Source organism: Rattus norvegicus, chromosome 1 (assembly GCF_021556685.1).
Source record: "Rattus norvegicus strain SHRSP/BbbUtx chromosome 1, alternate assembly SHRSP_T2T, whole genome shotgun sequence".
NCBI classification, from domain to species: Eukaryota; Metazoa; Chordata; class Mammalia; order Rodentia; family Muridae; genus Rattus; species Rattus norvegicus.
Genome location: NC_141534.1, coordinates 19319112 through 19341180, shown reverse-complemented (window position 1 = coordinate 19341180; position 22069 = coordinate 19319112). Strand labels below are relative to the sequence as shown.

Below are 22069 nucleotides of genomic sequence, written 5' to 3'. Positions count from 1 at the left end.
CATACTCAGGACTCAGGTGACTTCACCAGAACCTTCTCCCCATTTAATTTGTAAAATACAGGTGAGGGGCAGGTACAGGACAGAAGGAGGCCTGTCATTGGATGAGAAGGAAGGATGGGCGGGAGAAAAGTTTGAAGGAAGAGGAGGAGACTGAACGGAAGGGAGGAAGAGACAGGAGGGAGAGGGAGAGAAGTCGTGACAGAACAATATGGCGGGTGATGTTAAGATTCTGTTCTGTGTATTCACAGGTTGCTATTAATGTTCTTAAGGGATGGATGGTACTGGGCTTTGTATGTTTAGGTGGGCAATTATATCTTACCAATTGGGTCAAAGGTTATTGTGTTGTATGTTCTTTCATGTGTAGATTTAAGTGTAGTGGAGTGTGGGGCGGCTGGTCTGGGCTACCGTTGTGGGATGTGTGTTTCTGGCATGGAAACCTGCCTTGGGAACTAGATGGGTGGAGAGACTGCTGCCAGGCTCAGAGAGAGGCAGTGTGATATGGGATGGAGCAGAGCGGGTGAGAGGCTTTGCTGACTGAGAATTAAGATATTCAGCCAATATCTTGGGGGCACTGAGGTGTAGGACCTAAAGTGGGTAAAAAGACAGCATTTTATTTTTTATATTTTTACAACAACATACTTCTGCTAGGTCCCTCTTCTGTTCTCCAGCACAGGCAGCCTCATGTCATCAGATTTTCGCAGAGGAAAGCTTTCATTTGCATCTATTGCTTTTTGCCTGAGAAAGCCTGAAAGTGTCCTTTTCTTGAGTGGTTTATTTTTAACTAACATTGTCATATGGACTAACGAGATGCTAGCCCAGTGTCCTTGACAGCTGAAAATATGCTTTTCTACACTTGATAGCTAACTAGCAAATGTCCAAAAACATCTTAGTAAAACAAAATAAAAAATCCTATAGTTACATTATTTATATCAATATGATTTAAAACTCATATAAAGGAAAAAATCAAAATAATAAAATCTCTGGGTCTTGAAACTACCAGACATTTATAAAATGTATCCTTTCCTGATTTGTATTTTTTTTTCATTTTGCAATGAAAACAGAGCTAACAGAAAATTGTTGGTAAGCCTGACATATGCAAAACCCTGAGTTTCATCTTCATGAAAGTTTCGTCATATGCTTGTATCAAGAATAGCATTGGAAAAAAAAAAAGAACAGCATTAGATTTCTGTGAAGAGGCCCTCAGTTTGAGGTGCACTGACATGCATACCAGGCTCAATGCTGTCTCTCATCAGACAGTGTTTGATTTCTGATTAAGAGATGGAAGGCAGTTCCTGGATACCACGGAGGATTATGAAGAGGCTGTTTAAACACCTCTCTTAAAACTCTCTTCTGTTGAAAAAGAGAATGACAGCTGGCTAAGTAGGCATATATGTTTTTCCAAGAACTTCTTAAAGCGTGCACATGCTTTGGATCTGGCCTAAGCAGCTCAGAATAAAATAAACAGAAGTCCCCCAGAGAGAGAGAGAGAGAGAGAGAGAGAGAGAGAGAGAGAGAGAGAGAGAGAGAGAGAGAGAAATAAATGCTCAGTGTTCTCCTTGAATTTATTTTGATTTGTTTAATGTGTACCTCAATTAAGCACTTAATGAAGGGTCTCTTGGCTTTTATCAGCCTATAAGAAATTCTAATGAGATTTAACTCCTTCCCGAATTTGAGCAAACTATAGAAAGGCTGAACCCATTAGTAAAAAAACAACAGAACAAACAAACCCAAAACTTTGTATCTTTTCGGTCTTATAGTACATTCAAATATATATTGTACATTTGGGTATGTAATCAATCATGTTATTGACACTTGAGGTTAACTTTCCCCATTGTTACAGAAAGAGTGTAGAAATTACAGCTGAAGAATTCATTTATAGATAACTACCCTGTGAGCTACAATGTATGCTTCGAGCTTTAGTAAAGCTTCTCTTATGAATGTGGGTGCCCTTGCATTTGGAGCACAGATATTCAGAATTGAGAGTTCATCTTGGTTCATCTTGGTGGATTTTTCCTTTGATTCGTACGAATTGTCCTGCCTATCTTTTTTGATTACTTTCGGTTGAAAGTCCATTTTATTCAATATTATAATTGCTACTCCAGCTTGTTTCTTGGGACCATTTGCTTGGGCATTTGTTTTCCAGCCTTTTATTCTGAGCTAGTGTCTGTCTTTGTCACTGAGGTGTGTTGACCCTCCCGTACCCCTGTGGGTCAGCACTCCTGGGAGACCAGCTCTCCCCTGGCCAGTTTTGGGTATAGAGAGCTGTGGCAAAGGGTCAGCTCTGGCACCGATGGAACCCAGAAGCAGGCCTTTCCTTTTGCTGTTCAGTTATTTGGGGAATTTTGAAACGTTCTGATGCTTGGCTTTACCCATAAAGACTACAATTGAGTTGATAAAATGAAGGGCAAGAGGCAAGTTAAAACTCCTGAGAAGGTGTTAGTAGTGCTCATGGCCAAGGGTCACTGAGGGTCACAGACACACCTATCATCCTGTGTTTTTAAAGTGTATTTGAAAGGGGAATATGGGCTCCCTGGAACTACACCCTAATGGATATGGGAGCTGTGATTTCGAAGTAAGTCTGTGTGAAGGCTATGGTCCAATTATTGTCTTTTGGACATGACTTCCTTATCCCACAAATCAGCAGGTTATTAACTGAGCTGACATCTAAACTTTCTTCTTAAAAGTTTAATATTTTGTTTTTTAAAAAGCTCTCCTTCTCTTTGCTCCTTGCTCTCTTGCTCTTCCCCTTTGTCTCTTTTTACCCCACTCCCCTCCCCTCTTTCCTCCACATGCTCATGGCCGGCCTCTATTCCTCTCCTCTTCTATTCTTCTTCTCTCATTAAACCTTTCCACATTGGAAAAAAAGAAACAGTTTAATATGGTGTTTTGGTGGACTGTATTACTAAACAAAGAAAAAGTGACTCTTTTTCAATGTAAGAATTAGAGTATTATCAGATTGTTTAAAACAACATGTCACCATTTATCTCCTTTTAATCCTGTCCCTTCCTGGATCACCTTGAATTTATTATTTCCATTAAGAGTTAATTGGAGGTGTTTTTAAAATATCAAGTCTTTCTGCCCTCATTGAAAACAAAGGGGACAAAATTCAACAGCACAAGAAAGCCTGAATAGGACAGAAAAGGCATTACTTTCACATGTTCTCAAAAGACAATTTTTTGGAACCTGATGAAGAATTTAAGAAAAGCAAATAAACACGTCTTCAAACTTCATTTTGTTAGCTTTTCTTCCACCTATAGTTCCGATTTTTCCAAAATTCTATTCTCCTGTCCTGAAATTGGCACAACTCAATTTTTTTCTGCCCTTTTTTCATTTTTCCTTTCACCATGTGATATCTCTCAAAAAACTTTAGAATCAAGTGTGTACAAAAGATGTGGGGAGTAGAGCTAATAGAATTAAGAAGAGCGGTGGGCCAGCATCTCTCAGATCCTCTCCTCGGAGACAATGGAAGCTGACAGGGGCAGGAGCCAGTGAGCACAGTCTTCCTGGGATCCCTGTGCTGGTTTTGCACCCAGGCCAAGGTGGCTTTAGCTTTTCTCCTGACACTGCCACTGCAGACAGGTTTTGAGTGCAGTCAGCCTCAGTTTCCTGACACGAAACACGTGGATCTTTTGTATCATAATATTTGAATGTAAGGAAACACTTTTAGAAATAAATAAATCTCAGTTTAAATTACAGCGTTTCTATTGCATAGCTGTGCAATGGTGGGCAAGTTCTTTTACCTGCCTGGGTCTCAGTTTCTTCAGTGGGAGATTATAAGTAATGCTCTATGAATAAGTCTGACAGTGTACGTATGCCATGTGCTTGGGATTGTACAGGATACAGTATGTGTACAGTAAACTTTATTCTTGTATAGGGATGTTGTGGGAATTAATCTACATACCTAATGCTTTCTACAAATTAACATAAATACTCTGTCCCAGATAAGATTCAGATGTAGTTGCTGGGAAAAAACTAAAAAAATAAAGGCAGCAAGAAATTTTCTAACGTTCTCAGGAGAGAAAATGACAGCACAACCCATCTCTATATAACGTGTTACAAAACAATGCTTCTGTCAACTACATACCATTTACACAGTAAGGGCCTTATAGATTTCTCTGACTGGGAACATAACAGTCATCTTACTGGGTGCACATGCATGCCATGATATCTGCACAGCATGCAGTCTCCTAGTGACACAGTTCTCACATTATGTTCCCACTGTTAAGAACATACTACATGAAAGCAGCCCTCAGGTCTCCCATATGCCATGACACTGAACTGATAAAGGATCCCCTGAGGGAAGTATGCATGTGGAAGGGGCCCACTCTGTGGAAACATTATGAATTTTGAATTTTCTGACTATCTAGTATGTATGCATTGGGGACTTTGCTCAAACTGATAGATACCAGTTCAACTCCGATCCAAGCAAATAAGGAATTGAGAGAGTAGAACTCTCAAAACATCAACTAGGCATCATTATTAAACTTCTTATCTGGGGCTGGGGATTTAGCTCAGTGGTAGAGTGCTTACCTAGGAAGCGCAAGACCCTGGGTTCGGTCCCCAGCTCCGAAAAAAAAGAACCAAAAAAAAAAAAAAAAGAAGGTAAACTTCTTATCTGTTATGTCATTGCAGAATGCCATATACACAATGCTGGAAAGTCATAAATAATGGTGTCTGTGTGTAACTGAAAGTGATTATAGGTTTAGGTAATAATCGTACCCTAAGCTACTCTAGAAAACTGGCTAAGTATGGGGGCTCTGGAAACAAGTATGATACAAAGAGAGAACCTTTTATTTGACTTCTAAAAGAAATCTAGTTTCCACTCCAAATTACTGTGATCATAAATCACAAGAACTAGCTCTTTCAAGGACAGGAATCTGTGCTGAGGAGAACAATAGGCAAAAGAGTAGAATCCTTGTAACTGGCTGCATTTTAAATGGCAATGCTTAAGTCTGTCTTCCTGCAATCGTATTTTGCCTAAACATATGAAGTTGTTAGCTTACCAAATGTAAATATCTGTAGGATTCTGCACGCTTGGTGAAGATGTTGTAAAGGAACCGTCTTGTGTATTCATAACCCAAAGCATATGTTACTGGAACGGGCTGGATTATTTCAAAACCTTCCTTAGCTCTTGCTTTGATGATTAGATTTTATGCTTGGGTAATTACACTTTAGAATCAAAATGAATTATAAATAAGATGTATAATGGATTAGAGGCAGTGGGGTGTGGAGAACATGTCAGGTGTCTTATTATGAGAGATAAGCCTTTATCTCCATAATCTCTCCACTAAGTCCTCACTGTGATCGTTGTCTGTAAATAGGAGCGGCGCTCACAGGACACAGATGAAGCTGAGTGCTCACACTTACGTAGGCTACATTCTAGGAGTTTCCCGTTTACTTTCATTTGCGTTTGCTTAATTTGTGCTAGTTCATATTTTTAAATAAGGGCAAGTCATGAAAATATCAATGCTAAAGTGTGTTTTAGTCTTCTTAGAAAGCCTATAAATCACAAAACAAACATATAATGTGACATTTGTGGATAAATGTAGATTGTAGTGAAATAATTTTATAACCTTCCTGTTTTTGTTGAAATATGAAGAGAATCGTATTAAATAAGTGGGGAGAAATGGATACATAATATCTTTCTTCTCAAGATACCGGAAGTCAAGCTTGATCTGGATATTCTCCATAGGAAAATTATGTTACCAAGTCAGAAATTTCAGAACTTCTATCCTATAGTTTAGATAACTACATAACGATAACTATATATAATGACTGCTAGTGCAGTTAAAGGATTTGGCCAAACTCATACAGCTTTCCAGCAGTGCAGCCACACAATGAAACACAATTCCCTTTCTCTGGAAAGTTCCGTGTGTCCTTTCTGCATCTATCTCTCCTGCTTACAAAATGTTAGCCCATTGTGTGTGTGTGCATTGCTTCATTTTCTAGCCGCGTACCACAGATGTTTGAAAGGCATATGTAGATAAGTGTAATAGTTCGTGTTGCGTAGAAATGCATGTCCAGGGGAAACTACTGCTTAATAAAGAGATGTGTCATTTGATTGTTTATGAGACTCAAGTGTGCATGTTACAATGAATATCTCCCTTTGAGCAGGCGACGGAGCTGCTTCAAGGCAGTTTAGTCATCCCATGAAGTTGTTCTCTCAACACTGTGGAGTCATACAGTGGTGGCTAAGGTAACAGCATTGAATTTGCAGTGTGGTTTTTCTTCCGTGAATTCTCATTTATATTAATCCTTGAGGTGATTCAATAGGTAAAACCCTGGGGTACAGCAATAAGCCAGCGAAAGAACCTGAAGTGGTGAAGTGAGACAGGAGTTACAACTTTGTTTGTTTGTTTATTATTTAATTTATATGTGTGTACTTTGGTTTATGCATACCACAATAAGCATGTGGAGATGCTTTTCGAGGGAGGGCAATTCGAGGGAGTTTGTTATCGCTTTCTACCACGTGGGTCCTGGAAATTTCAACAAGTCGGGTGGTAAGGCTTGGTGGCAAGGGCTTTTGCCCACAGAGCCTTCTCACCCACCCCACTTCAGAATATTCAAGATGCACTTTGGCTTTGGCCTTGAGTCATGCATGCCATTCTTGAGAAAATTTCCAAAATCTCATTTACAAAGTTGTCAAATTAAACTACATTAAAAATATATCAGCACATAAACCTATAATTAGTACATGTGTCATAGTATCGACTTGATACAAGTGCCAGTGATCACAAACTAGTGACTTGTTTAAGGTTCCCAGCCTATATAATTGTCATAAGAGTCTTAATCTGTAGTAGGAGGAAACATCAATAACATCAAACTTCATGCAAAGGGCACCAATTCGTGTGACCAATGAGACAGAATGCGGGATACAGTAAGTCCCAGAAAACTCTTTAAAAGTCAGGAATTTGTAGATGGCAGGTTATGGAATACCACTAATTACTCAGTCTTGAGTATTTATCATGTTTAGCTTCTAGAGTTTTAGATATCTATGCAAGGTCTCAGCCCTAGTCCTGAATACAAATAGCTCTAGTAATTGATGATGAAGCTCAAATTCAGCCCAGTTCCTTATCTCTTCAAACTTACCAATATTGTAGTATTCTTTTGACAAACTAGTATTTGTAGAAATTGATTAGACTACCAGAAGGCATTCAGAAGAATACCTTCAGTCCTACATTGTGGGGGGAACAGGACGATTGTGGGAGGTGGAGAGAAGGGGAACAGAAAGGAGGGGGAGGAAATAAGAGTGGCAGCATCAAGATCTGGAGGAGATATGAGAGAGGTATAGAAAGCCAGAAAATCAAACACAAATATGTAGCAGGGAGGATGGGGAATTAGGAAGAGCCACCAGAGGGTCCCAGACACCAGGGAAACAGGACCCTCTCAGGACCCAAGGGGGATGACTTTAGCCAAAATGCACAGAGGAGTGGGGGTAGATACTGTGGAGACCTCCTTCAGCAGATAGGCATGGTCCCTGGTCAGGAAATGGGGCCACACACCCATCTCAAAGTTTTTAACCTAGAAATGTTCCTATTCAAAGGAAGAACTGGGACGAAAAATGGAACAGAGACTGAAGGAAGGGCCAACTGGGGACTGCCCCACCGGGGGATACATCATGGCTGCAGACTCTTGCCATGGTCAAGAGGTACTTGCCAAACCTTGTATGGCGGTTCCTGAGGAAGTCTGGCCAGCAACTAACATGAGTCTAGACCCCACCAACCAAGGTGTGTACCTGGAGGAATCCATGGTTCCAGATTCATATGTAACACAGGATGGCTTTTCCTGACAGCAATGGGAGGGGAGGCCCCTGGTCAGGGAGGCTTGATGCCCCAGCATAGGGGGATGCTGGAGGAGAGGGGTAGAAGAGTGTGTGTGGTTCAGGGAGCACTCTCATACTGGTAAAGGGGAGTGGGAGAGCAGATTTAGATTGGGGCTGGTGGAGGGGTAACAGGGAAGTGGGATATCATGGGATAGAGGTGGGTGGGTGGAGGGGGTAACTGGGAAGTGGGTTATATGAGATACAAACGAATGGAGTGATTACTAAAAACATTTAAAAAATAGAAAAAAGCCAATCTAAATATAATTGAAACCCAATAAAGGAAAGAAAAATGGTTTTAAAATTGTGATAACTGAATGAGGGTAGCATTGTGGAAACAATTAGGAAGACTATGTTGAATGGAACAGCCTGCTATTTAGTGTAGATGTTTTGTCTTTTCTATATAAAAAAACACTCTCAAACTGGATAGGACCATATCTCATAATCACTACCGCTTAAACGCTCTAACTGCTCAGAAATGGTGCCAAGAAGATAGATGGGATATACACGCCAGCCTTTTGAGACACGCTTACCCCTGGCTATGGCATATTGTTACAAATCTTTTAATCAGATATTTCCCTCCAGTTAAGATTCTTTACAAGCTAACAATGACAATAACATATTGCCAATATGCACGACTAATAATCAAATAGGCTAAGAGTACACGTGGAAATCAAGGGCAGAGGAAGTTTGAGAAGGACGCCCATTTGGCTCTGGAAGGGAGCTGAGCTCAAGGGAGTTCTTAGCAGCTAGCTTACCTCACAAGACAAGCCGGAATAGCCAGGAGGGCAGTCACATCTTTCTATCAGGTTTGCCAGTGGGCTTGCCGCTGACACCTGTCCTGGTTCAGCTCCTTCCATGGAGATTTCAGAAATGCTACAAAGATTGCAAGCAGAGTTAATGATCACACAAGCAGATATAGCCTCCAAGAACTACTCAAGGCTTAAGGAAACCCTCCCCCCTCAGATCTCTGCCAGTCACAGGTAAATTCTTTTCTTTGCTTCTTTCAATGAACCAAAACACATCTGTTTGTCAAGGCAACATGAAATTACATATTGTAGAAGGGGGCCATCACGCTAATAACTACGCAGTTTTGAAGTCGCTTAAATTCCAGGCGCTCATTTACCTCGTCCAATTACTGCATTTTTATTTCTTCTCAGACTGCGGTTACATACTAGGAAAATATCCACATAAATCCTAAAGAGTTTACTAAATTGGATGTCTGCTGTCCTGTTGAGAAGTTATTATAAGGATTTTTACTCCTTGGTTTTCGAAATGTGAGTAGCTTCATGTAGACATGGCCAATCAATTAGACGTTTATATTATTTCAAACAGGCAACCCAAGGTCACCCTCTCTTAGAATGTCTCCTGTAGTCACAAGTGAGATTGCTTTTAATTTACTCTCTTCCTCCAGAGCTTCTGTATGTCCTTTCGAGAACTTGGGAAAACCCCCTAGAAAACAATGCCAGGCATCATCTGACCCTGATCTTTAAAAGGATAAAGTGCCTTCCAAATTAATATTTTATTAGCTTTATTAAATAAATCCATCAAGTGACTTCCTATTGGTGGGAAAGCCCTTATGGTAAGGGAAATATTCCCAGTGAATCCTCCAGTACTTTTTTCATTAATTTGAAATTATGCATTAAAATATATGCAGCCCATAAACCCAGACTATTTCATGACTGACTGACTGCAACATGAGAATGTTCTGCAAATAAACTTTTAAGTGAGACACTGGGTAGTTTTGCCTCCATAAAAGGTACCTCCGATAGCTTAAGGAGGTTGAATCATAAACTTTATAACAAGTGTAGGTAAGTTTTATTGAATTATGAATGCACATGCTGATTTCACTAGCATTGTGATGAGCGCTTGGGAGCCCTTACAAAACCAATTTTGGGCTAAAATGCAGGTTTTGCTTCCCTTGCCTAAAGCAGCATCGTGGTAGCAAGGCTGGCACAGAGCTGTAAGCAGCCACTCCTCTCTGATAAGAATGCCTTCACTCTTCCACTCCCTGTGGACTCCGTGATGCAGGAGGAAAAACCGCTATTTGTTTGACTAGTCTTCTTTCCACTGAAACCTTCTGTGGGGATCCATAGCTACTTGTAGAAGATATAAACATCATCTTGCCTTCAATTTCTTGTACAGACATGCTTACAAGAGAGCAGGGCTTAAAATCAAAGGCTCTTGAAGAGTGGCAGCAATAGATCCTCTGCTGTGACTACTGCTTCTCAGGTGATTAGGGGAGCTCACATGTGGATGAAAGGGTAGAGAGGTGAGGAGGACGGAAGTGCAAGCAATGGCTTTCCTTGTTTCTGGATATGGCCTCCACTTGAATGCATACTGAATTCTAGAAGTTACTACATACATAACTCACCCGTAAACTCTGGCATTGCCATAGTTTATGTAAACTATGATAAATGATAAAGATGTTGGGCTATGTCTTACTGGGGGATATTTTAACTTTTGTCATATTTCCCCTGTCTTAAATATTCAAGTGCTGGTGATGTATCTGCCTTATTTGTTTTTCTGGTGAATATACAACTTTGATAGGGTTTGAAAAAGTGATGTATAGTGAAAAATGAAGAAAACTCTGGTCCCTGAAATAACACTAACAACGTGTGCTGTAAACTACTAGACTCTTAGGGTGGTCTGGAGGAATTTGCAAAGTAGTTCACTTACATATATAACAGGTAAGCCAGCTTTGGTGTCTATAACTGATGTACTTTGCTATTCTAAAACAGTGATTTGTTTCTAGTACATGTTTTTATCTTTATGATAAAAATATAAATATTTTTTAATATAAATGAGAAGATGAGATTTGGCTCATGATGATCTCTTCCACTGAAAGCCCCTTCACCAATCTAGTGAGCAACTAAATCTTCTATTAGACAAGAGCGAGTCCTTAAGCAAGATTATGTATATGCTTAGCACAACATGAATATCTGATATATATATATTTTTAGATTCATTAATTTGATTATGAGAGGCTTCCTCTATTTTCTCTAGCTTAGTCTATTCATTTGTCACAAGACTAATTTACAAACATCTTTGGTCTCCATGTTTTTCCTGAACACAAAAGGAATATAAGACTTAAAAGAGACATTGAGTTATTGAGTAAATTAACAAAATGTTTAGCCTCTGCGGTAAGAAACTTACTTAATCTGTGTGAATCCTCCTTTCATCTCTTTGGAGGATTCCTTCTGCTTGTGAAAAATCTCCTGGAGTCTCCATTGTTCTCTCTATGCATTTTATTCTATTTTCTCTAATCGCCACCTTTATCATAATCTACAAACATGCTTACAGCATTTTCCAGTGAGACAAACATGCCTTGATTTTATCACTCGGTCCTCCCATCACTGTGTGACTAGAGTCATGGAAAACAGTGTTCACACTTTCAATATTACATTCTTTGTGTCTCATTCACTCTTTAAAAAATTGAGACTATTTCCAACCAAAGCCCTCAGTGAATGCTGACACTGAAAATGATTCCAAGGACCCCGGCCTGCAGCAGCTCTCTGCTCCCAGACCCCGTGAGAGAGAGACCCAACCGCCTGGTCAGGTGGGCACTCCTGAGGCTGTAGAGCAGAAGAGACCACCAACACTGCCCACCCCTGCCCACATCCCTGGCCCAAGAGGAAACTGTATAAGGCCTCTGGGCTCCCGTGGGGGAGGGCCCAGGAGCGGCAGGACCCCTGCCTGAGACACGGCCGGAACCTGAAGGAAACAGACCGGATAAACAGTTCTCTGCACCCAAATCCCGTGGGAGGGAGAGCTAAACCTTCAGAGAGGCAGACAAGCCTGGGAAACCAGAAGAGACTGCTCTCTGCACACACATCTCGGACGCCAGAGGAAAACAGCAAAGGCCATCTGGAACCCTGGTGCACTGAAGCTCCCGGAAGGGGCGGCGCATATCTTCCTGGTTGCTGCCGCTGCAGAGAGCCCGTGGGCAGCACCCCACGAGCAAACTTGAGCCTCGGGACCACAGGTAAGAGCAACTTTTCTGCTGCAAGAAAGCTGCCTGGTGAACTCAAGACACAGGCCCACAGGAACAGCTGAAGACCTGTAGAGAGGAAAAACTACACGCCAGAAAGCAGAACACTCTGTCCCCATAACTGATTGAAAGAGAGGAAAACAGGTCTACAGCACTCCTGACACACAGGCTTATAGGACAGTCTAGCCACTGTCAGAAATAGCAGAACAAAGTAACACTAGAGATAATCTGATGGCGAGAGGCAAGCACAGGAACCCAAGCAACAGAAACCAAGACTACATGGCATCATCGGAGCCCAATTCTCCCACCAAAACAAACATGGAATATCCAAACACACCAGAAAAGCAAGATCTAGTTTCAAAATCATATTTGATCATGATGCTGGAGGACTTCAAGAAAGACGTGTAGAACTCCCTTAGGGAAACACAGGAAAACATTAATAAACAAGTAGAAGCCTACAGAGAGGAATCGCAAAAATCCCTGAAAGAATCGCAAAAATCCCTGAAAGAATCGCAAAAATCCCTGAAAGAATTCCAGGAAAACACAATCAAACAGTTGAAGGAATTAAAAATGGAAATAGAAGCAACCAAGAAAGAACACATGGAAACAACCCTGGTTATAGAAAACCAAAAGAAGAGACAAGGAGCTGTAGATACAAGCTTCACCAACAGAATACAAGAGATGGAAGAGAGAATCTCAGGAGCAGAAGATTCCATAGAAATCATTGACTCAACTGTCAAAGATAATGTAAAGCAGAAAAAGCTACTGGTCCAAAACATACAGGAAATCCAGGACTCAATGAGAAGATCAAACCTAAGGATAATAGGTATAGAAGAGAGTGAAGACTCCCAGCTCAAAGGACCAGTAAATATCTTCAACAAAATCATAGAAGAAAACTTCCCTAACCTAAAAAAAGAGATACCCATAGGCATACAAGAAGCCTGCAGAACTCCAAATAGATTGGACCAGAAAAGAAACACCTCCCGTCACATAATTGTCAAAACACCAAACGCACAAAATAAAGAAAGAATATTAAAAGCAGTAAGGGAAAAAGGTCAAGTAATATATAAAGGCAGACCTATCAGAATCACACCAGACTTCTCGCCAGAAACTATGAAGGCCAGAAGATCCTGGACTGATGTCATACAGACCCTAAGAGAACACAAATGCCAGCCCAGGTTACTGTATCCTGCAAAACTCTCAATTAACATAGATGGAGAAACCAAGATATTCCATGACAAAACCAAATTTACACAATATCTTTCTACAAATCCAGCACTACAAAGGATAATAAATGGTAAAGCCCAACATAAGGAGGCAAGCTATACCCTAGAAGAAGCAAGAAACTAATCGTCTTGGCAACAAAACAAAGAGAGTGAAAGCACACAAACATAACCTCACATCCAAATATGAATATAACAGGAAGCAATAATCACTATTCCTTAATATCTCTCAACATCAATGGCCTCAACTCCCCAATAAAAAGACATAGATTAACAAACTGGATACGCAATGAGGACCCTGCATTCTGCTGCCTACAGGAAACACACCTCAGAGACAAAGACAGACACTACCTCAGAGTGAAAGGCTGGAAAACAACTTTCCAAGCAAATGGTCAGAAGAAGCAAGCTGGAGTAGCCATTCTAATATCAAATAAAATCAATTTTCAACTAAAAGTCATCAAAAAAGATAGGGAAGGACACTTCATATTCATCAAAGGAAAAATCCACCAAGATGAACTCTCAATCCTAAATATCTATGCCCCAAATACAAGGGCACCTACATACGTAAAAGAAACCTTACTAAAGCTCAAAACACACATTGCACATCACACAATAATAGTGGGAGATTTCAACACCGCACTCTCATCAATGGACAGACCATGGAAACAGAAATTAAACAGTGATGTCGACAGACTAAGAGAAGTCATAAGCCAAATGGACTTAACGGATATTTATAGAACATTCTATCCTAAAGCAAAAGGATATACCTTCTTCTCAGCTCCTCATGGTACTTTCTCCAAAATTGACCATATAATTGGTCAAAAAACGGGCCTCAACAGGTACAGAAAGATAGAAATACCATGCGTGCTATCGGACCAACACGGCCTAAAACTGGTCTTCAATAACAATAAGGGAAGAATGCCCACATAGACGTGGAAATTGAACAATGCTCTACTCAATGATAACCTGGTCAAGGAAGAAATAAAGAAAGAAATTAAAAACTTTTTAGAATTTAATGAAAATGAAGGTACAACATACCCAAACTTATGGGACACAATGAAAGCTGTGCTAAGAGGAAAACTCATAGCGCTGAGTGCCTGCAGAAAGAAACAGGAAAGAGCATATGTCAGCAGCTTGACAGCACACCTAAAAGCTCTAGAACAAAAAGAAGCAAATACACCCAGGAGGAGTAGAAGGCAGGAAATAATCAAACTCAGAGCTGAAATCAACCAAGTAGAAACAAAAAGGACCATAGAAAGAATCAACAGAACCAAAAGTTGGTTCTTTGAGAAAATCAACAAGATAGATAAACCCTTAGCCAGACTAACGAGAGGACACAGAGAGTGCGTCCAAATTAACAAAATCAGAAATGAAAAGGGAGACATAACTACAGATTCAGAGGAAATTCAAAAAATCATCAGATCTTACTATAAAAACCTATATTCAACAAAACTTGAAAATCTTCAGGAAATGGACAATTTCCTAGACAGATACCAGGTATCGAAGTTAAATCAGGAACAGATAAACCAGTTAAACAACCCCATAACTCCTAAGGAAATAGAAGCAGTCATTAAAGGTCTCCCAACCAAAAAGAGCCCAGGTCCAGACGGGTTCAGTGCAGAATTCTATCAAACCTTCATAGAAGACCTCATACCAATATTATCCAAACTATTCCACAAAATTGAAACAGATGGAGCACTACCGAATTCCTTCTACGAAGCCACAATTACTCTTATACCTAAACCACACAAAGACACAACAAAGAAAGAGAACTTCAGACCAATTTCCCTTATGAATATCGACGCAAAAATACTCAATAAAATTCTGGCAAACCGAATCCAAGAGCACATCAAAACAATCATCCACCATGGTCAAGTAGGCTTCATCCCAGGCATGCAGGGATGGTTTAATATATGGAAAACCATCAACGTGATCCATTATATAAACAAACTGAAAGAACAGAACCACATGATCATTTCATTAGATGCTGAGAAAGCATTTGACAAAATTCAACACCCCTTCATGATAAAAGTCCTGGAAAAAATAGGAATTCAAGGCCCATACCTAAACATAGTAAAAGCCTTATACAGCAAACCAGTTGCTAACATTAAACTAAATGGAGAGAAACTTGAAGCAATCCCACTAAAATCAGGGACTAGACAAGGCTGCCCACTCTCTCCCTACTTATTCAATATAGTTCTTGAAGTTCTAGCCAGAGCAATCAGACAACAAAAGGAGATCAAGGGGATACAGATCGGAAAAGAAGAGGTCAAAATATCACTATTTGCAGATGACATGATAGTATATTTAAGTGATCCCAAAAGTTCCACCAGAGAACTACTAAAGCTGATAAACAACTTCAGCAAAGTGGCTGGGTATAAAATAAACTCAAATAAATCAGTTGCCTTCCTCTATACAAAGGAGAAACAAGCCGAGAAAGAAATTAGGGAAACGACACCCTTCATAATAGACCCAAATAATATAAAGTACCTCGGTGTGACTTTAACCAAGCAAGTAAAAGATCTGTACAATAAGAACTTCAAGACACTGAGGAAAGAAATTGAAGAAGACCTCAGAAGATGGAAAGATCTCCCATGCTCATGGATTGGCAGGATTAATATAGTAAAAATGGCCATTTTACCAAAAGCAATCTACAGATTCAATGCAATCCCCATCAAAATACCAATCCAATTCTTCAAAGAGTTAGACAGAACAATTTGCAAATTCATCTGGAATAACAAAAAACCCAGGATAGCTAAAGCTATCCTCAACAATAAAAGGACTTCAGGGGGAATCACTATCCCTGAACTCAAGCAGTATTACAGAGCAATAGTGATAAAAACTGCATGGTATTGGTACAGAGAAAGACAGATAGACCAATGGAATAAAATTGAAGACCCAGAAATGAACCCACACACCTATGGTCCTTGATTTTTGACAAAGGAGCCAAAACCATCCAATGGAAAAAAGATAGCATTTTCAGCAAATGGTGCTGGTTCAACTGGAGGTCAACATGTAGAAGAATGCAGATCGATCCATGCTTATCACCCTGTACAAAGCTTAAGTCCAAGTGGATCAAGGACCTCCACATCAAACCAGACACACTAAAACTAATAGAAGAAAAACTAGGGAAGCATCTGGAACACATGGGCACTGGAAAAAATTTCCTGAACAAAACACCAATGGCTTACGCTCTAAGATCAAGAATCGACAAATGGGATCTCATAAAACTGCAAAGCTTCTGTAAGGCAAAGGACACTGTGGTTAGGACAAAACGGCAACCAACAGATTGGGAAAAGATCTTTACCAATCCTACAACAGATAGAGGCCTTATATCCAAAATATACAAAGAACTCAAGAAGTTAGATCGCAGGGAAACAAATAACCCTATTAAAAAATGGGGTTCAGAGCTAAACAAAGAATTCACAGCTGAGGAATGCCGAATGGCTGAGAAACACCTAAAGAAATGTTCAACATCTTTAGTCATAAGGGAAATGAAAATCAAAACAACCCTGAGATTTCACCTCACACCAGTGAGAATGGCTAAGATCAAAAACTCAGGTGACAGCAGATGCTGGCGAGGATGTGGAGAAAGAGGAACACTCCTCCATTGTTGGTGGGATTGCAGACTGGTACAACCATTGTGGAAATCAGTCTGGAGGTTCCTCAGAAAATTGGACATTGAACTGCCTGAGGATCCAGCTATACCTCTCTTGGGCATATACCCAAAAGATGCCCCAACATATAAAAGAGACACGTGCTCCACTATGCTCATCGCAGCCTTATTTATAATAGCCAGAAACTGGAAAGAACCCAGACGCCCTTCAACAGAGGAATGGATTCAGAAAATGTGGTACATCTACACAATGGAATATTACTCAGCTATCAAAAACAACGAGTTTATGAAATTCGTAGGCAAATGGTTGGAACTGGAAAATATCATCCTGAGTGAGCTAACCCAATCACAGAAAGACATACATGGTATGCACTCATTGATAAGTGGCTATTAGCCCAAATGCTTGAATTACCCTAGATCCCTAGAACAAACGAAACTCAAGACGGATGATCAAAATGTGAATGCTTCACTCCTTCTTTAAATGAGGAAAAAGAATACCCTTGGCAGGGAAGGCAGAGGCAAAGATTAAAACAGAGACTGAAGGAACAACCATTCAGAGCCTGCCCCACATGTGGCCCATACATATACAGCCACCCAATTAGACAAGATGGATGAAGCAAAGAAGTGCAGGCCGACAGAAGCCGGATGTAGATCGCTCCTGAGAGACACAGCCAGAATACAGCAAATACAGAGGCGAATGCCAGCAGCAAACCACTGAACTGAGAATAGGTCCCCCGTTGAAGGAATCAGAGAAAGAACTGGAAGAGCTTGAAGGGGCTCGAGACCCCATATGTACAACAATGTCAAGCAACCAGAGCCTCCAGGGACTAAGCAACTTCCTAAAGACTATACATGGACTGACCCTGGACTCTGACCCCATAGGTAGCAATGAATATCCTAGTAAGAGCACCAGTGGAAGGGGAAGCCCTGGGTCCTGCTAAGACTGAACCCCCAGTGAACTAGACTATGGGGGGGAGAGTGGCAATGGGGGGAGCGTTGGGAGGGGAACACCCATAAAGAAGGGGAGGGGGGAGGGGGATGTTTGCCCGGAAACCGGGAAAGGGAATAACACTCGAAATGTATATAAGAAATACTCAAGTTAATAAAAAAAAAATGAAAATGATTCCAATGTGGCCCCAAGTGCCATTGTCAATGACCCTTGTATTAATGAACCTCTCTAATCATTTTTTTGAAGTGTGCCCTGTTTGGCTTCCTTGATATCATGTATGTTTCATCACTTCATCTATGCTTGCTTTTTTTTGCTATGATTTTCAATCAACGTACATCATGCTATCCAGGGTAAATAAACATACATGTTTAAATGGCATGGACACATATGTTTGCTTAGGGATGGAGGACTGGACCAACTTGACCTTGTCTATTCCTCTTTGTGCTTCAAGGTCATTTTCTGAACAGTGTTATAACGGACATACAGCACTATTGCTACCTACACGTGACCTACAGCATGTGCTATCCTGAACTTTCTCCTCGTGCATTTAATTCACCATGACTAATGTAAGAATATTGTTCTTATGTTATTTATTTTGGGGGTAAACAATGGCCATCCTCTATCAAGCGACTGGGAGCCTTCTTTGGCTTGTCTTTTGCCACCTCAGTCACAAACAACCAGTTACTGATTTCTTATCTGATGTCTTCTTGACCAGCCCTGTGGACCCTAGAATAAGAACTTAAGTATTTTCCTTACCGGCTTTGTCTCACAACATTGCCATAAGTAGCCTTGATCAGAATATAGTGAATATCATACAGTATATCCAAGAAGTCTTCCCGGGTCACAGTTCTACTGATTCGAGGATCATCACCATAATATTTCCATTCTTTCTGTAAATGAGAACCAGAAACACCTTCGTGACAGAACTGAGTGAAAAACCGTTAGTGTCTTTGCATCAAACAGCTACCAACTTTACCTCTGTCATTTCAATTTCATGCCGTGTCAACTGGCCAATGAGAGGGGCAGCCATGTGCCTGGTAATAATTCTAGCATGAGTAGGAGTTCCACCTCGAATGATAACTTGAGGTTTATATGTGGCAAAGCCTGTCTCATCCCGGGCCTCAAAATAGATGGTATACTTGAGTTTGCCCCCATAGGCCATCAACTGAAAAGAAAAGAATAGAATAGAGATGAGGAGGCAAACTTCTAATGGCCTGACTCCTACACCATGTTTATTTAGTTGACGTGTGAGGTATTTTTACCTTTTTCCCTTCAAATTGTTCTGGGAGTTTCCAGTAGAAAGGTTCCAAATGGAGATCTTGCCTGACTTCATCCATCTTTGCAACAATCTCTGGGTTCTGGAAAGCAATGCCTTTGGTAGTTGTGTGCTGCAGGGCCTCATCCACCAGAGGCAGAATGGTCTGTTCATCACGCAGAGTCACCTGCACAGGTCAAATTTTAGCAGGAAGTGAGATATGAATCTCTCGGGCATTCTTTTAAAGCTAGGTATGAGTGCACGTCTCTCTGACTTCCTGTCCCCACTTTGGTGAGTTGTCCCAGAAAATGAACTGAGACAAGGTTGTTGAGAGTGGTAGGAAATGATGCTTTGGAATGAGTTGCCATAACTAAACTCAAAGTCTCTGAAAATTGCAATATTTTTTTCCCCACTAACAAAAGTTGAAATTAAATTCTGGAGAAACAAAGGGAAATCAGTCAAAATAAGCATGAGGTCATCCAAACAATGTACGGTGTCCTATGGCTGGGGGGAAGATGTGTAACAAGTTCTGATTTACGGGGCTGAATTAGGTGGTCACAGTCACCCTTCAGTGCCTCCTTCCTCAGGATGTGGCTGCCTCCAGCTACCACAATGCTTCCGGTTTCCACCTGCCACTTCCTCATCAACAGCGAGTGAACAATCTCCTAGGAAGAATTTTCAAGAGGTGTTTGCACCGACTGTCTAATGGCACATAGAGCCTTTACTGTTTCTGAGTGCACACAGGGGATGAGGTTACTTAAATGTTTTGCTAGTTGGTACTACCCCTTAGGGCCCGGCTAAACGATTCCTGAAGGAAGGAGCGCCATACCATAACATGGCTCAGTGGCTTCTTACTCACCCACGTACGGACCAGTCCCTTTGCTTCAGAGCATTGACTGGTGACTCCGAAGCAGTAGCAGCTGCTGCAGCCAAGTGGATTCTTGGCCTCTAGTCCAAATTTGCCAGGCCGGCACCTGTCACAGTGGACACCTTCCACGTTCACCTGAAGAAAGAGGAGGGCCCTTCAGGGTTCGTTGTAATTGTTATTATAAGGGAAATCGACTTAAGAACAGGGAACAATGACACATTTCTTTTTCGCTAATGAAAACCAAACAAATGAATGAAGACCAGGCCACTTACATATACCTCAAATGGTATTTTGAGTTCATAGCCCTGTCAGGATCTCCTAGGATTTTGAAAGGTACCTGATTCCTAAATGTATCTGTTACTGGGGGTGCTCTATACTGTTTGTGAGGTCTAAGCTGTGCATTTAATACAACTCTGTTGTGAGTAATGAAATTTCCAAAAGCAAATGAAACCAATGATTCCTACTGATAAAAAAAGGAAACCTAAATTCCACATTTATATATTTGCTCTAGTATTATATAATTGCTATATTATAACACATATGCAACATGCAGCAAATGTAACATATCACCATAATAGCGTGTGCATGTATAGAGCATGATAATCTGTTTAAGAAGGGTCTTTCACATAGAGGCTATTTTCTTAAAGTCAAGGTCATATTCACCATGGCTTGTTTACTCCCCAGGTTTCTGTCGACTGTTTTCACTGGCTTCCTTGGCATAGACCTTGTCTTGAAAAACTATCTGTGACACTGTTTTAACCACATTTATCCTGGGATTGATTTTTTTTTCTTCAGGAATATATAAAGGATTAAAAACCCATTTTAATTGGCTGCTTTTCTCCACCATTTAACAGTTTTAATGAGGGCTGAAATTTTCACATCCTTACCCACTGTTTGTAATGTCAGTGTTCACATGTAATGAAATTTTACTGGATTTACATAGGAATAAATATGCTTCAGTGTGCAGTGCCTATCAACTAACAGCGGGAGAAAGGGGTTGTGATGAGCTTGGTTATCATCTGTGGCTTTTCTCTGCCTGTGCCTGAAAGACCCCACTGCCCACTCTGCAGACATTTCTTTAAGCAAGAACACAGAAGCAAAACAACTTCAGTCGCTGTGGAACCTATACCCTGTGTACTGACCAGAGACAAGGTTGCATTTGGGTTGAAAGTAGTTCTTGAAAAGTGGCATCTGTATGCCAATGAGCACACGTCAAGGAAACCTGTATCTGGACATGAAGGTTTGTTTGCATTGCTTAATGAGGCAAGAACAGAAAACAGTGAATGAAAGTAAAACCAAGACTTTAGCATGAAGGAGTGCTGAATTTTGTCAAATGCTTTCTCAGCATCTATGAGAAGATCATGTGTTTTTTTTTTTTCTTTCAGTTTGTTTACATAGTGGATTACATTGATGGATTTCCATATATTGAACCATCCCTACATCCCTGGGATGAAGCTTACTTGATCATGGTGGATGATCGTTTTGATGTATTCTTGGATTCAGTTTGCGAGAATTTTATTGAGTATTTTTGCATTGATATTTATAAGGGAAATTGGTCTTGAAGTTCTCTTTCTTTGTTGGGTCTTTGTGTGGTTTAGGTATAAGCGTAATTGTGGTTTTATAGAAGGAATTGGGCAAGATCAGGAATTAAAGGCCTATGCCAAAGCAACATCAAACTAAATGGAGAGAAACTTGATCCCACTAATCAGGGACTAAGCAAGGCTGCCAGGACTAGACTAGACAGTCAGTGCGGGAAGCAGGAGGGTGTGGGTGGTTGGGTGGGAGAACACCCTCATACAAGAAGGGGGAGGAGGAATGGGATAGGGGGTTTAGGGACAGGAAACCGGGAAAGAGGATAACATTTGAAATGTAAGAAAAAATTATATAATAATAATAATAATAATAATAATAATAATAATAATAATATGAAAGTAAAACCAAGTGACAGAACGTCTAGCGAATGGTGCCTTTTCTTGGAGCAGCTCAGTCATTCATACCTTACAGGTGCACTGTCCGGTTTGATCGCTACAGGAGCATTTCCTAGTCTCTGAATCACAAGTCGTGGCATCTGTCCCTGGAAGAAAGCAGTCACAGAGACTGCAGAGAGGATAGTTCCAGTGACCTCGGTTGCACTCTGAGCATTTCATACCAGAGAATTTTGGATGACAGCTGCACTGGCCTGTGTTTATGTTGCATTGTGAAGACAAGGACCCCACTGTGCTGCAGTTACAAACCTGTGGAAGGGAGAAAAACAACTGCTGACTTAACTGCATAGAAAACTTCTTAAAGTTTTAATCCTAACATTTCAATCCCATTATGCACATATCTCTTGAATCCTTCATAACGTC

The 22069-nt window shown here is 40.6% G+C and overlaps 1 protein-coding gene across 7 annotated transcripts in view; it reads right to left on the bottom strand.

Annotated features, from left to right (window-relative positions):
* The window catches only part of Lama2 (laminin subunit alpha 2), a 647938-nt gene that overhangs the window by 214639 nt on the left and 411230 nt on the right, over nt 1-22069 (bottom strand). For all 7 annotated transcript variants that reach the window (XR_015627317.1, XR_015627326.1, NM_001427039.1 and 4 more), the window contains 6 exons: nt 21719-21955; nt 19713-19856; nt 18861-19040; nt 18575-18763; nt 18355-18488; nt 8578-8695 (listed from right to left, as the gene is read on the bottom strand). Coding sequence is in view for 5 of the 7 variants with exons in the window: in NM_001427039.1 (NP_001413968.1) it covers nt 8578-8695; nt 18355-18488; nt 18575-18763; nt 18861-19040; nt 19713-19856; nt 21719-21955 (1002 nt within the window). In the remaining 2 variants the exon portion in view is untranslated. The remainder of the gene's footprint in view (nt 1-8577; nt 8696-18354; nt 18489-18574; nt 18764-18860; nt 19041-19712; nt 19857-21718; nt 21956-22069) is intronic.